Source organism: Oryx dammah, unplaced genomic scaffold, assembly GCF_014754425.2.
Source record: "Oryx dammah isolate SB20612 unplaced genomic scaffold, SCBI_Odam_1.1 HiC_scaffold_25, whole genome shotgun sequence".
NCBI lineage: Eukaryota > Metazoa > Chordata > Mammalia > Artiodactyla > Bovidae > Oryx > Oryx dammah.
This window is the reverse complement of record NW_024070209.1, coordinates 28,841,720-28,855,723: the sequence shown is the minus strand read 5'-3', so window position 1 is coordinate 28,855,723 and position 14,004 is coordinate 28,841,720. Positions and strand designations below refer to the sequence as shown.

The 14,004-nt window shown below is 52.4% G+C and overlaps 1 protein-coding gene across 3 annotated transcripts in view; it reads right to left on the bottom strand.

Moving 5' to 3' along the window:
* Positions 1–14,004, bottom strand: part of TTC7A (tetratricopeptide repeat domain 7A) — a 116,330-nt gene that overhangs the window by 61,193 nt on the left and 41,133 nt on the right. For all 3 annotated transcript variants that reach the window (XM_040224739.1, XM_040224742.1, XM_040224741.1), the window contains 3 exons: positions 9,814–9,892; positions 8,843–9,000; positions 8,177–8,240 (listed from right to left, as the gene is read on the bottom strand). In XM_040224739.1, the coding sequence (XP_040080673.1) occupies positions 8,177–8,240; positions 8,843–9,000; positions 9,814–9,892 (301 nt within the window). The remainder of the gene's footprint in view (positions 1–8,176; positions 8,241–8,842; positions 9,001–9,813; positions 9,893–14,004) is intronic.

Below are 14,004 nucleotides of genomic sequence, written 5' to 3'. Positions count from 1 at the left end.
TCCTTACAACTTCCTTCCATGCAAGACTACTATGGCCTCCTCCAGGGCAGGGGTTGGGGCTCCCAAAGGTGATGGCTACAGAGACAGAAGCTCAATGGTCTTTGGATTATAGGTTCTGGACGTGTCCCACTGTGCAGGCTTGACGTGCATTCCCACAGAGGCTTCTAGAAGCCAAAATGCCTATAAGACCCAAGGACATGACTCACTCATGGGGGCTTTTCAGTAAGGCAGCCCAATGTCCTTGATAGGGCTGCTCCTCCGAGCACAACAGGCCAGAGCTGCCCACCACCCCGATGGGCATGGACTGCCCCAGGAGAGGGTGCTGGGGATGGAAGATCCCCAGAAAGGTTGAGTCCCAGTGCCAGCCTGGTAAACAAGAGCCGCTCAGATGCCAAAGGGTTAAGGGAGAGGAGTGGAGAGGGAAAGTGCCAGAGAAATCCCCCTCCTTCCCAGTGAAATCCACCCACACAGGCACTAACAGGAAGAGAAGAGATTCTAAGGAGAGCTTTGGCAGCAGCTATTTCACCAAGGAACACAAAACCCACTCTGTGCCCAGCCATGGACCTGCCCACTCCTCCACCTCCAGCAACTCCCCAGCTCTTGGCCACCCAGAGTGGGGGCTGCCTCTATGGTGGGATGGGGCCTGGAGGTTTGGGACTGAGAGGAGGGGAGACACAGTCCCTGCCCTCAGGGAGGGGCTATGGAAAAGGACACAGCAGCAGTATCCTGTGCCCGCAGCGAGTGGACTTGACCTAGAACTCTGGGGGGGAGGGGTTCCTCATGGAAGGGAAAGGGCAGGCGGCCAGCAGGGGCGGCCTTCCTGTAGGATGCAACCAGGGTCGAGGACCCAGTCTACTGTAGGGGATGGTAAGCAGTAAGCTTTGGTTGGCCTGTCCTCCAGGAGCACCCTGCCAGACCCCCACTCCAACCCACCCTCCTTTCTGTGGCTGCCAAGGAGCCCTGTGATGCTGGCCAGCTTCTCTCCACTAGCTCCCAGGTCCTTTCCTGCAGCTCCCTCCCCTCACCAAGGCCCATCTATGTTTTCAATTTGGGGATCCCTTCCTTCCGCTGCTCTCCCTGACTTGTCTTGCCAGGTGAGGTTGCCCACCTCACATCCTCTCCCAACCCTAGGCACACACCCGGGCCCCACATAACCCCCTCGCTCATTAGTTCTCAGGGCAGGAATGCATCTCGCTCATCTCTAGCCTCCCAGCCCCAGCACAGGCCCGCACACAGCACTCTCAAGTGACATCTGAAGCAGAAAGATTCTGGCCCTCGTGTGGAAACTTCCTCCTGTTGCCCTGGACCCTGACCTTTAAGAAAACAGTGTCTCTGAATGTGTGTGGCTGGTAGGAAGAAGGCGTGGACTTCTAAGCTCTGGGCAAGCATTAGGTTAGAAGGACAGGAATGGATGAGGGAACCACAGCAGCATCTCCTCTGTCTGAGGACTCCCTCCCACCTCAACAGGGAGACAGTAGGAAAGGCATCTTCCCAGGGGTCCTCAGGACTTGGCACCTGTGCCAAGAGGGAAGTGTGGGTCCCCAAAGGAAACCCAAAAGCAGAAGTTTGCAAGCAGTTGCTATGGTTCTGGGGCAGGGCTGCGGTGAAACACTCCCGGGTTTGCAGGGCAGCTGGGTAGCCTGTGTATGTAACCATGGCAACAGGGTGGGGTGGGGGAGAACCAGAAAAGAAAAAAGGAAGCCACAGTGGGGACAGGGGTGGGGGTGGGGCGCTGGTGACAGGGTGAATTCACGTGTAGCTCAGGGGCCAGAGCAGGCCTCCGTGCACAGGGCCTCAGACCTTCTGGGGTCTTGAGTCCCTGCCCAGGGTGCCCTAGCTGCCCTGCTCCCTCCTCCTCCACTGAGCTCCCTCCTACAGGCCACAACTCTGCGCCCAGCTCCATCAGCTGCCTGCCTCACCCTTGGCCCCCTCACATACTTCCCTTCCACCATTTAAATGTCCTCACAAGGACGTCCTGCACGTCAGATGCAGTGACAGTCATGGACTGTATGGAAACAAAATGTTCTTCCCATCACCCCACTCCTGACGAGTCTGGGATAATGACAGGCTATTCTCCAGTTTTCCCCTGCAAAACCTCAGTCAGGCTCCTCCACTTCGGGGGGTGCCCTGCTCTTGTTTACTTCATGCACTTCATCCCAGGCAGGGTTCATCATCTGTCCTAGCTCCCAGCCTTGGACCCTCTGCTCTGCTATCCTTCCAAGGGGCAGTCTCCCCAGACCAAGCAGGTCAGAAGAGGAAAAGTCAAAGAAACATGCTCTTCCCCACCCCTCCATCATCCAGTGTGACCCACTGTGGCCTTTGGACATGTACCCATGAAGCAAACATCACGCCTTAAGAAAACGCCCACAAGGGCATGTCTTCTGCCCCAGATGGACCAGTGGCGTGACACCTCAGGCAGGATGGTTCTTGCTCAAACAGCCAACCCTCGTGTGGGTGCCACGCATTTTAGAAGCTGAATTATCACTGCCATGATCTTATACTAACCCCATGGAGGGGCGGGATGAAACTGCTGGTGTTCCCTTTACAGATGGGAACTTGTGTGAGGAACTTTGCTAACTTGTCCGAGGTCTCCAGGAGTTAAGGCTGAACCTCCGATGGCCAGTCTAGGACAAGCTTCTACTGCCCTAAGTACCTGCGGCCCTATGGGCTTCTTGGCCAGCCCTGGTCCCCAACCTCTGTTGGCTGCAGGGCCATAGACAGCCCTGACCAAAGACAGCCCTGACAGGCCCATTTCTCCTCTGATCCTGGACACAAGCAGGGTAAAGGGAAAGGGAACTGACTTGTAGAGTACTTTATAAGTATTATCACATAATGCTGACAATGACCATCCCCTATTCTATTGTCCTTTTTATCAGATGAGAAAACAGGTCTAGAGGGACCAAGGAGGATACTCAAGGCATACAGATAGGGGGGTTAGGACCCAGATTAGAACCCAGACATTCTGACTTTACCCCAACTCATCCCCTGCCTCCAGGTGTCTCTTAGGAAGAATCTGCCAGCCCCGCCCACACCCTCAGAGGCCCTGGGCAGTTCTGCTTGGGAAGCACCAAAGCAAAACATGAGGCTGGGCTTCTCACTCAGGTCTCAGGGGCTGCTTCTCAGCAGAGAACAAGCTCCCTGGACCACATCAGCCCCGTTCTCAGGGACAGCCTCTTGGCTGGCCAAGGACCCCGCCTCAGGGCCTGCTGCTCACCCCCCACAGCCATCACCCTAGAAAGGAGTCTCCCAGTGGCATTTGCGCCTGTCCCTCCCTGGAGGATGCGGTCATGTTCTGCTCCTGCTGCGCTCCCCACCAGCAGACATCGTTACCACTGTCTCAAGAGCCGCCAGCCCACAGAACCGAGAAATAACATGTTCTGTGTCATGTCTCATCTACACAGGATCCTGGCCAGGCCCCTCTCAGCCCCCTGCTTCTGCAGCAGAAGCTTTCCTGCCAGCAAGGGTGTGAGGCTCTCCCATCTCCACGGCCTCGAGCATTCTGAGCTGGCAGTGGTTAACAAGCCCTTTACCCTCACAGCCTGCAGCACACAGGGCTTCATGTCCGAGCAAACCAGGTGCCAGAAGCTGGAACCATCTGTGCTCATCTGCAGAGTTCCAAATGGAATCAAGTCTGGGAAGCACTTTTTAAAAACAAACAAACAAACAAACAAAAAATGGTATCCTCAAACTGGTTTATCATCCAACCAGAACTGAACCTAAATGTTTTCTAAAATTATTGAGTCAGAACCAGGTATCTATCAGGATAAAACGAAAACATGTTGACCACCCACAATGTACCGGGGTTCATTTTTGTACTTCACCCACCCAGTGGAGAAAGAGACCTTATTAGTCCCATTTTACAGATGGGAAAACAAGAGAATCAAGGAGGTAAGAAACCTGTCCAGGCTATAAAGGTTGTGAATGGCCAACTCAAGATTCAAACGGCTGGCTGCCTGCCATTGGGCATGGAGTTTGTTGACCTCAGGATCCCAGGCCCCAGAGACTTATGCACTCACCCACCCTCTCTTAACCCAAGCCTTTGTGTTCTTTCAGTTCCCAGGAGCCTGACACCAGCAGCCATTTCTCCCCTAGCTGAATGAAACAGGGGCTTGAGGATTTCAGTTTGCTATAACACATTTTCATACCTGAGATCAAGATTTTAGAAATGACAGAGTCCTATACCCTCTGGTTACCCAGTGAGAAAATCAGGCTGATTTTGACACATGGGTTTTTCAAAAACCAGAATATCCATTTGAAGTTCAGCAGACGGAGCTAATTCCTTCTGATTGGGGGGCCAGGCCCTCCTCCTAGTCCCTAGATGCATGTTCCACTAGGTAGGAGGACATCTGGGCAAGGGCTGTGATTTAACTTGTCATCATTCTGTTGCCAGTGCTGAGCATGCATGCCACATTATCGCTGCTCAGACGAGACTGGATGGATGGAGAGTGGGTGTGTGGATAGATGGGTAGGTGGTAGGCATTTTAAATGCGCTTCTGGCCCCCCAAATTCAAACCCGAGTACAAAACACAAGGCTCCTTTAGCCAGTTGTAACTCACGTCCCATGCATTTCTATGATAGCATTTGTATGGTTTCTATTTACCTCTTGCAGGACAAGGGCTCCCCTATTCATTCTGATCGCACTCAGCCTGCCACAGAAACCATACGTACGTTACCAGCCCTGCACTCAGACAGAATACTCCTCTGAGTTCCAGACCACAAAATAGGGGCCGAGGAAATCTGCAAACACCCTTTGCTGCAGCAGCTGCACCAGGGACCTGGAGGTGGAGAGCTGTGATGACTCTGCCTCTTGGGCTGGTTGTGCTGGAACAGCTGTTGCTGTAGCCTAGTGAATCCTATAGGGATTGGGATAACCAAAGGAGCCGGCAAGGCAGCCATCTGCTTCTAGAAGTTTCTCCCGACCACCTCCAGCCAAACCCAGCCAGCATTAAAGGGAGATGAGGAAAACCCTGCTGGTACATGGAGGTCAGGCTGAGCCTCAGGTGGTCAGTTAAGAGGTCAGAGCAGGAGCATGGCAGGGGTGCCCCCACCTGATGGAGAATGTGACCTGTGGGGAAGGAGGGGGTACATCTAGGGCAGGTGAGAAGTCAGGGGCGGTCTGGCCACTCAGAAGCCGCTTGGAGCCACAGCGGCCAGATCCTGACCCCCAGGTGGAAAACCCTCGGATGAGACATCAAAGCTACTTCCATCGCCAACACCCTCCTCCAAGATGTCTGAAACTTCTAGATGTGTGACAGGCTGGGTGTGAGGAGGAGGAAACCAACCAGCCCGCCTCGAAGAGTGCCTCCTCCCAACGTCTGCGCACTTCCTCTGCTGAGCATGCTTCAGGGAATTTCCACCACATACCCACCAAATCGCCTGTGCAGGCCAGGGAGCAACATACCCTCCCTCAAAAGGGAAAGAGTTGCTGGGAGGGAAACCACCTCGGCTCCAAGCGTGGGTCATATTTTAATAAAAGGCCATTTTCTACTTGGAGTGTTTAGGGGGAATCGCTTTAATGGAAAGGCATCTAGATTGTGGTTCACCCAGATCAAACAACGGCCATAGGAAATCGTCTGCGGAGACAGAGTCCAGCCTCTATCCCTGCCAGGGAGATAAACGCTGACCATTTTCACACAGACAGCCAAGGCCCTGTTTACAAAGCCCTCTCCAAGCCCTGTCTCACTTGATTCTCAAAGTTATCCCCCTGGCCCTTTTGCAGATGAGAAATCTGAATCACGGCTGTGAGGGTTATAGTATGTGACCTTGACCAAAGCTGTGGTTTTTCTAGTAGTCACATATGGATGTGAGAGTTGGACCATAAAGAAGGCTGACCACCAAAGAATTCATGCTTTCAAATTGTGGTCCTAGAAAAGACTCTTGAGAGTCCCTTGGACTGCAAGGAGATCAAACCAGTCAATCCTAAAGGACATCAACCCTGAATATTCACTGGAAGGACCGATGGCTGAAGCTGAAGCTTTGATACTCTGACCACCTGATGCGAAGAACTGACTCACTGGAAAAGACCCTGATGCTGGGAGAGACTGAAGGCAAAGGAGAAGGGGGTGGTAGAGGATGAGGTTAGATAGCATCACCTATTCAGTGGACATGAATTTGAGCAAACTCTGGGAGATAGTGAAGGACAGAGGAGCCTGGTGTGCTACTCTCCATGGGGTCCCAAAGAGTCGGACACGACTTAACAACTGAACAACAAACGACCTTGACCAAGACACACATCTGTCCTGGACCTTACTTTTCATATCTGTAAGATGGGAACATAGTAATATTAGATCAAACAATATGAAACTTACTTTTCACATGGTTCAACACAGTGCCTACTAGAAGAGATGATCAGCTTGTAAACTGGCAGAGAATGGACTCAAGAAATGTTTCCAGTTTCACCTTTTGATGTCCCACTCAGCACAGGAAAAGTGAAAATAATGGCCTGTGTTTCCCAAGGCAGGTGACTTCCCTGCAGTCTTACCTGATGGTGTAGGTGCTGAGATGGCTGAGGTGTGTGCAGGGGGCAGGGAGGGGATGCTGGTCTACGGCTGAGGGTCCATAATTATAAACTGGGGTTCAGTCTGTAAGAACTGCACTGTTCTCCCATGAGAACCAGATCTGGCCTTGGTACCACTACGCCCACATTGGGCTAACCAGCTAGATGCCCCCACTCAAGCACATGCCCTGCAAATCTTTCAGGACCACATCCTGGCCACTTTGCTCTTGGGATCCAGATATCCACACCCCTTCCTGGGCACTCTTGGATCTCAATGGACCCTACCTGGCTGGGAAAGGATACACTCTTTCTCCCCTAATCCAGTGACCCCACCCCACCCCCCTACCCCCCATCTACTCGCAGAAGGGACCTGCTCAGCTAGAGACAACCCACTGACCAGAGCTCTCTAAACAAACCCTGGCATCACAGAGGCCCAGGTGTCCAAAGAGACATTTGTTTCTGGCTGTCTGGGGGACCTGGTTTCTTAAACTCCACTTTCAGTCACTGCTCTCAGATGCATCATTTTTAGAAACCTAGTTCTCAACCCAGGGGTCCCCAGCTTATAAGCTCCGAGGGGCCCCTCAATCAGAGGACACCTGACTTTGCTGCTCCTGCCCACCCCTCCTCCAGTCCCCTCGGGCCACAGCCTTCATCTCACCACCTCCTGGACTACCCAACACATCTCTCCCCCTCACTGAGCCTCCATGGCCCAGGCATGCATGTGTGTATACGCGCATGTGTGCGTGTGTGTCTGCCTGGGGCAGGACAAGTGGTCTTATGAAAAAATCTAGAGAGTATTTCACACCATACCCCCTCCGCCTTATTTCTGCACAGCACTCAGGCCCTGAAACCCTGGAAAGTTGAAGACTTATTTGTTTACTGCCCACCTCCCTCACTAGAATGTAAGATCCATGAGGGCAGGGAGTCTTCTCCATTTTGTCTGCTGCTGTTTTCCTGGAGTACAGAAAGGGGCCTGGCACAGAGTAGATGATACTCTGAACTAAGAGTGGCATGGGACTTCCCTGGCAGTCAAGTGGTTAAGACTTTGCCTTCCAATGCAGTGGGTGAGGGTTTGATCCCTAGTTGGGGAGCCAAGATCCCACATACCTTGTGACCAAAAAAACCAAGATGTAAAACAGAAGCAATATTACAACAAATTCAATAAAGATTTAAAAAGGACTGGCACGAGCGCATGAATACTTACTTGTACAGGCATCTCACCCCATACTGTCATTTTAGAGGTGAGGTGCTGAGGCTTGCAGAGCTTAGCTGATCTGCCCAGGGCCCTCAGCAACTGAGCGGCAGGGCTGGAGCCTCAATCTAGGTCTCCTGCCATGAAAATTACATGTTCCTTCCACTCCCCTCCATCACCACAGACCCAGCTCTGAGCTGTTCATGCAACATTCTGTTGACAAGCTGATGATACCATTTAATTCCAGAAGCAGGAGGTAGAACTTGTCAGCTCAGTCCCTGGTCATTGGAGGGCAGGCCCCAGGCCTCCGAAGGCAGCCTTATAAAGCTCATAAGCAAGCCGCATCCCGCTAGGGGGCAAGCAAAGCCTGCTGCAGTGACATCCACGGGGGACTGATCTTAGCCAGGACCTGGTGGTCTAAGCCTGAGCCCCGCAGCTTTCTCCCACAGGGCGGAGGCTGGAGGCCCGGGTAGAGCCTTGGCACTCACCATGGACTCGCTGATGAGGAGCAGCAGCAGGGCTTCCTCAATGTTATCCTTCGGGCAGTAGAGGCTGTAGAGGACAAAGGCAGTCTGGCTGCAGTGCAGCCCTCACCAAGCAGCACAGCTGGCCCGCCCTGCTGGCCCTTCTGCCCCGGAGTCGGCACCAGCCCTCGTAAGGTGGCCTTCCCCTGCATAATTCACAGGCACCGGACTCCACCTGCAGTTCTTAATCGCGCCCCAGAGTCACGGATCTGAAAGGCTGTGGTGGACGGGGAGCACTGCAGTGCTCTTGGGGTGGGGGTGGGGACGCCCCTTCCAGCCCCCAGTGCCGCCTGTAGCGAGTGGCGGCGGTAAGGGGCAGAGAGGAGTGGGAAAGCAGCTCACAGACCCCACCTCCAATTACCGGCACAGACAAGACAGATGGTGCATGAAAGCAGGGACTCCTCAAATAACTGTTTGGCCTTTGGAAGCCATACAGGACCCCCTACACCCACCGTGAGCCCTGCCTTCTCTAGCCTACTTGGCTCCTGCCTGTTCTAAAGAGCCTTTCTGGCAGGCAGCTGGGCGGAAAGTGCAGGAGAATGTGGAGCAGAGAGAGGGGCCACCTTGGGCACCCAACCCCAGGGACGGTGGCCTGAGTTTGGAGTGGTCCCCAGAGCAGACAGGGCTTACTTGTCTCCTTCGTAGAGGTGAGGTTTCCGCAGGGCCTGCGTGATGAAGGAATTCTCCTCCTTGCTCATGAACTCAGGCAGAGGCTGAGACAGGGGGTTCCAGTAGCACTCCTCACTCAGAGAGTGCAGCAGGACCCCCGCCAGGTGCTTGGCGGCCATCTGGCAGAGAGGGCGGGACTCAGATGCAGGCGCACACACTCTGCCCTGCTGGACCCTCCACCCACGGCCCGGCCACATCTGCCTGCTGGCCACGTGCTGCCCCTCCAGGAGGCCCACCACCCCACTGCCATGGAGCCCCCTCCCTTCTCTGTGCCTCTAGCACCGAGCTGCCCCCACCCCTTCCGTTGGCCTTTGATGGCTCCCACTTCATCTTTTGTCCTCTTTCTTCTCTAGACAAGAGGTACATTTCCTCCTCCTTCTGGCCCCACGGAGCCCAGCATGGCTCTGAGTGTTCACAGGCCTTTGCAGAGCATAAGGCCCCCTGGTACAAGCAGCTTTCTCCACCAGACACCTTTCTGATATTTGACAGAGAAGTGTAGAGTGAGAAGCAGCTGTGGCTCTGATTCAGGGTGAATAAAAGCCTAAGAGGGGAGGCCTGAAGTGGGGCAGGAAAGCGAGGCAAAGTTCTTTATTAAGATCAGAAACAAAAGCCTGAGAATTAGCACACCACCGTGCTAGGAAGGGATGTCAGGAGGTTTCAGCACTGATCTAAAGTGAGGGTCTTTGCACAGTGCTGTGATGAGAAGGATGCTGAGGGCGTGTTCCAGCCTTGGAGGAAAAGAATGCTGCGGTTGACTAGCAATGTCTGCCGTGACCATGACGGGGAGAGGATAAACACGTGCACACTTGCACGCGACATACGGTCATCACTGATTCAGGGGTTGCCTGCTAGGACTTCTGCAGCCTCCTGCTGAAATCAAGCCCTGATAAACCAGCCAGAGCCAGCACCCAACCCTGGGGCTCCTCCATTACCACTTTGAAGTTCTGAGTTGCTTTGGTCTCCACAGTGCGCAGCACTTCCCGGAGCTCTTTCATGCCTTTCACGATGTTCCTAGTGGGAAGACAGCAGAAGCAGGGTCGTTACCAGCCTAGTTCCCACAAAGACATCCTCATCAGACCTGAGGACGCTAGGAGGAGCCTGCCCATTTGAATGTTATCTGACAACATCCAGTAATTGGTAAGAAAGGTCAGAATTGTAACACCAGGATCCTAGGGGCCCGGGACTTCACTGATCAAAGAATACAAAGGCTTCCTCTTTCCTACAGCCCTCCAGAAACCCAGGCCTCCGGTTCAGAAAGGGACCAAGACTGGGTCTTTCAGATAGCCAGAGGGAATTTGTTATATGACGCAGGAAGCTCAACCAGCTGCTCTGTGACAACCTCGAGGGGTAGGATGGGGTGGGAGGCAAGAGGGAAGTTCAAGAAGGAGGAGACATAGGTATACCTATGGCTGATTCATGTCGATGTATGGCAGACCAACACAACAACTGGTTTACATGCAATTGTTAAGAAATTACCCCCAATTAAAAAAAAAAAAAAAAGGATCGGGTTATTTCAAAGATATCATTCTGGCCCAAGTGCTCTGGGCTGGTGTCAAACTTTCAGACTTGAGGTCAGCCCCAAATTCTCCATCTTCACCCTCCACATCTGGTCTACACTGGAATCCATCCTCACCTCTCAGTCCTTACATCACCTGGGGCCTAGATGACAGTGACAGGTGGTCTCACCCACTCCAGTTAGGCCTCTGTGCCTTAAGCTTTTTCGAGTGTGATCCATAGTAAGAAATACACTTGACCTTGCAACCCTGTATATATGCACACACTGCTTACACAGAACTGAAGTACGTTTCTTGATCTATTATCTATCTCTACTATATGCAAGGCAATCCACTCTGATATGTTCTATTTCACATCTCCCGCAACTTCCCCTTTTTAAAAATGCTTGCAGCAGCCCACTAAACAGATTTTGCAACCCACTGATGGGTGTGACCTGAGTTTGAAAAACTGCTGCCACTGTCCCTTGAGGACTCCACCTGACACGCAAAAGACATCTTGTTCCCCTCCATGTTCGCTTTTCATTGGTTCCCCCCAGGCTTACAGAATGCAGTTGAGGCCCTCAGCACGGGGCTGTCAGGCCTGCTCCTTGCCTCTCTCCCATGTCATCTCTCACCACTTGAGTGCCTTCTGAACAACTGTCCACAGCTCCCTATGTCAAGTCTTGGCACAGGCTTCCCCCACTGCCTTTAAGAGCCCTTCCCCTACACATCTTTTTTTAAAAAACCTGTGTTTTTTCACATCACTTTCGATATCACCTCTGCCTTGCAGCCTTCCCAGGCCCTCCCGTGTAGCTCTTGCCTCGTGTTAAGTCCTCTTTCGAAGCAAGCATGGCACTGTGGTCATTTCCCATTTACAGGCTGACCCCCTTCGCACTGTGCACCCCGAGGGCAGGGTTCCTGTCTTGTTCCTGGAGCTCAGCCTGGGCATACAGCATGTGCTCAGCAAATGCCCTCACTTGTTCTGGGGGGGTTCTCTAGATCACAAGGAAAATCAGTAGCTGCCAGGCCAGCAAATTTAGAAATCAAAGAGGGTAAAAAGCCAAAGGTGACCGCTCGGGAAGTCACGTGAGTCCCTCCTGCATGAAACAGATTCCTGGGGACTTTGAGCTTGTGGCCCTAAGAGGACAGGAGCTCAATTCCTCGCCTTCTGGGCACCTCTGGTTTCCGACAAGCAAGCAAGCAAGCAAGCAACATTATCAATCCAGACCCCCATTTGTAAGTTTGAGAATGGAGACTAAGACCTGGGGGACAAAAGAAGAATCACAGCAATCTTCCCTAGTCTGTCTAGAGCTTCTGAAGAGCCAGAAAGGGCACGAAGCACAGGGCACCACAGGGTCCTTAGAGACTTCATGTCTGGAGGCTGCTACTGAAAGTAGAGTTCACCTCTGTGGGCTGTGCACAGCCCTCTCCTCTATAAAATCACACCTTCAGTTTCAAACAGCATCTCCCAGACTCCTATCATCTACAAGCCACATCTACACTTTTGGCTACCAGCTGTGCACCATTAGTGTTATTGTTCTGTGCAATACTTTTCTTTACATCTTCTTTCTGTTTACTTCAGTAGACATCCCACCTTCATCAAACATACCTGAAATCATGGATTTAGTGTACAAGCTGTTTGGCTTCAGGTTATCCATTTCTTTTTTGCTAATAAATACTACATACAGAAGTACTTTTTTTTCCCCAGAAATACTTTAAAAAACTTAGCCTGTGTATCACTTACAACCATCTGTGTACCACTAGAGATACTAAGGTGGGACCAGCAGCATTAGCATCAGGGGAACTTATTAGAAATGCAAATTCTGAGGATCCCTACTCCAGAGATCTGCTGGATCAGAAATTCTGCTGTAGAGTCCAGCAATCCATGTTTTATCAAACTTCCAAGAGGGTCCCAGTGACATTCAAGTTTGAGAACCACTGGTTTAGAAGATTCCTCAACGTCTTCCAGTTCTTCTATGCTAAGCAATTAGGTTCCAGGAAGAACAACCTGAGATGGAAACCCGGGCTTTGCAGCCAGATCCTAAATCTGCAATCTTAGGAAAGCGAGGTAGCCAATCTGAGTTCTAGTCTCCCTGTCTGCTGGAGGATTCCTCATTTGCTCACAGTGCTGTCAGGAAGATGAATGTATGTGAAGCCCGGAGGACACCAGCCATGTGCTATAGACTTACTGAATATTAGCTATTTTCCCTACTTTCCTTTCTAATCTGGGTCCTAAAGGTCACATTACTTATGTTTTAATTTGCCACATTGTCTTGCATGGAAGTTCAGAAGCTAATGAGTAAAGGGAGGGGAAGGAAGTACCCAAGGGGATCCTCCAGTTTTGCGTCCATCTTTCTCCTTCCATCAGCCCTGCCCCCACAGCGGACATGAGAACAGGACTCCCTGATAGGCAAACCACACCCAGGGACAGGCTGGGAGCCCCCACAAGCCCGAAAGCAAGAGTCTGCAGCAGAAGCCCTTCAAGTCCACTGAGGACTCTGCCTTGGAAAAGGACCCAGAGAGGGACAGCAGGGGGAGCTGAGAGGAGAACCACACGGCAACCATTATTAGGAGAGTGAGAAAAGCTTGCATGAATTCTCAGAAGAGAGGGAAGGGCTGGCTCTGGAAACTCAGTCTGCGGGAGAGCTCTGCTGGAGCAGCTGGGCCAGATGGCCACAGGCTGAGGAGGGTTGGACCCTGGGGCTGCCCCAGGGCCCCTGTGGCTGCCCCAGGGCCCCTGTGGCCCAGAGGAAGCTGGGAGCACCCCGGACCTGTGGGTGATTTTCCACTCTGTGGGCTACCTGCCAGCCTCCTCCCTGGCAGCCTGGCCCAGGCTGCTACCAGGAGGCCAGGGCCAACAAGGACCATGACCCCTTCTTCCCACTGTGAGGCAAGGACTGTCCTCCTTCTGCCTGTAGTTTCTACATCAACACTCAGAAAGCACTCCCAGGTCAGCAGTACTGGCACTGCCTGGGCATTTGAGAGAAATGCACACTCCCGGGGATCCTGCTTCTCTCAACGCACTCAAAATTTAGGGATGAGCACTGTATTTTAACAAGATCTGTGCTCCCAAAGTTGTATATTTTTTTACTGTTTTCAAATCTGTAAGGGAACTGGGCACCTAAATAAGCTTCCAAGAATTTTTTAGCAAAGTAATCACCCTTAGGCATCTTTTGGGTAAGTTCCAATTTTTATTGAATGCAGATAAAGAGAAAAACCGACAAAGGTTCTGGTGGCCAGAGCTAGACAGGGAGAGACCCAGGCTCCCGGCCAATGCTGACCTGTTCTGAAATGTCGGGAATGCCCCTCTGCCTCAGCTCACCCCTCCGGGAAATGGGAAACAAGCTGGGGTCTGTCCCACCAGCCTGAATAATCCTGTCACAGGTCTAAACTGCCAGTGCCAGGTAGAGCTGGGGCTTTTCTGAACCCCGTGAGAGGCCAGTTTGAAAGATCTCTTTGTTCCAATCTCTCACATTGACCTTTCTGAGCAAAGCTGCCACTTTTAACAATGTCCAAACAGGAGCCTCCAACAAACCCTGGCCCAGAATCAGGCTGCATGCAGACAAACCAGGAGGCCATGGATTCCAACTCAAGCAAACCCTGGCTGGTCAGGAGCAGAGAGAAAGAGGA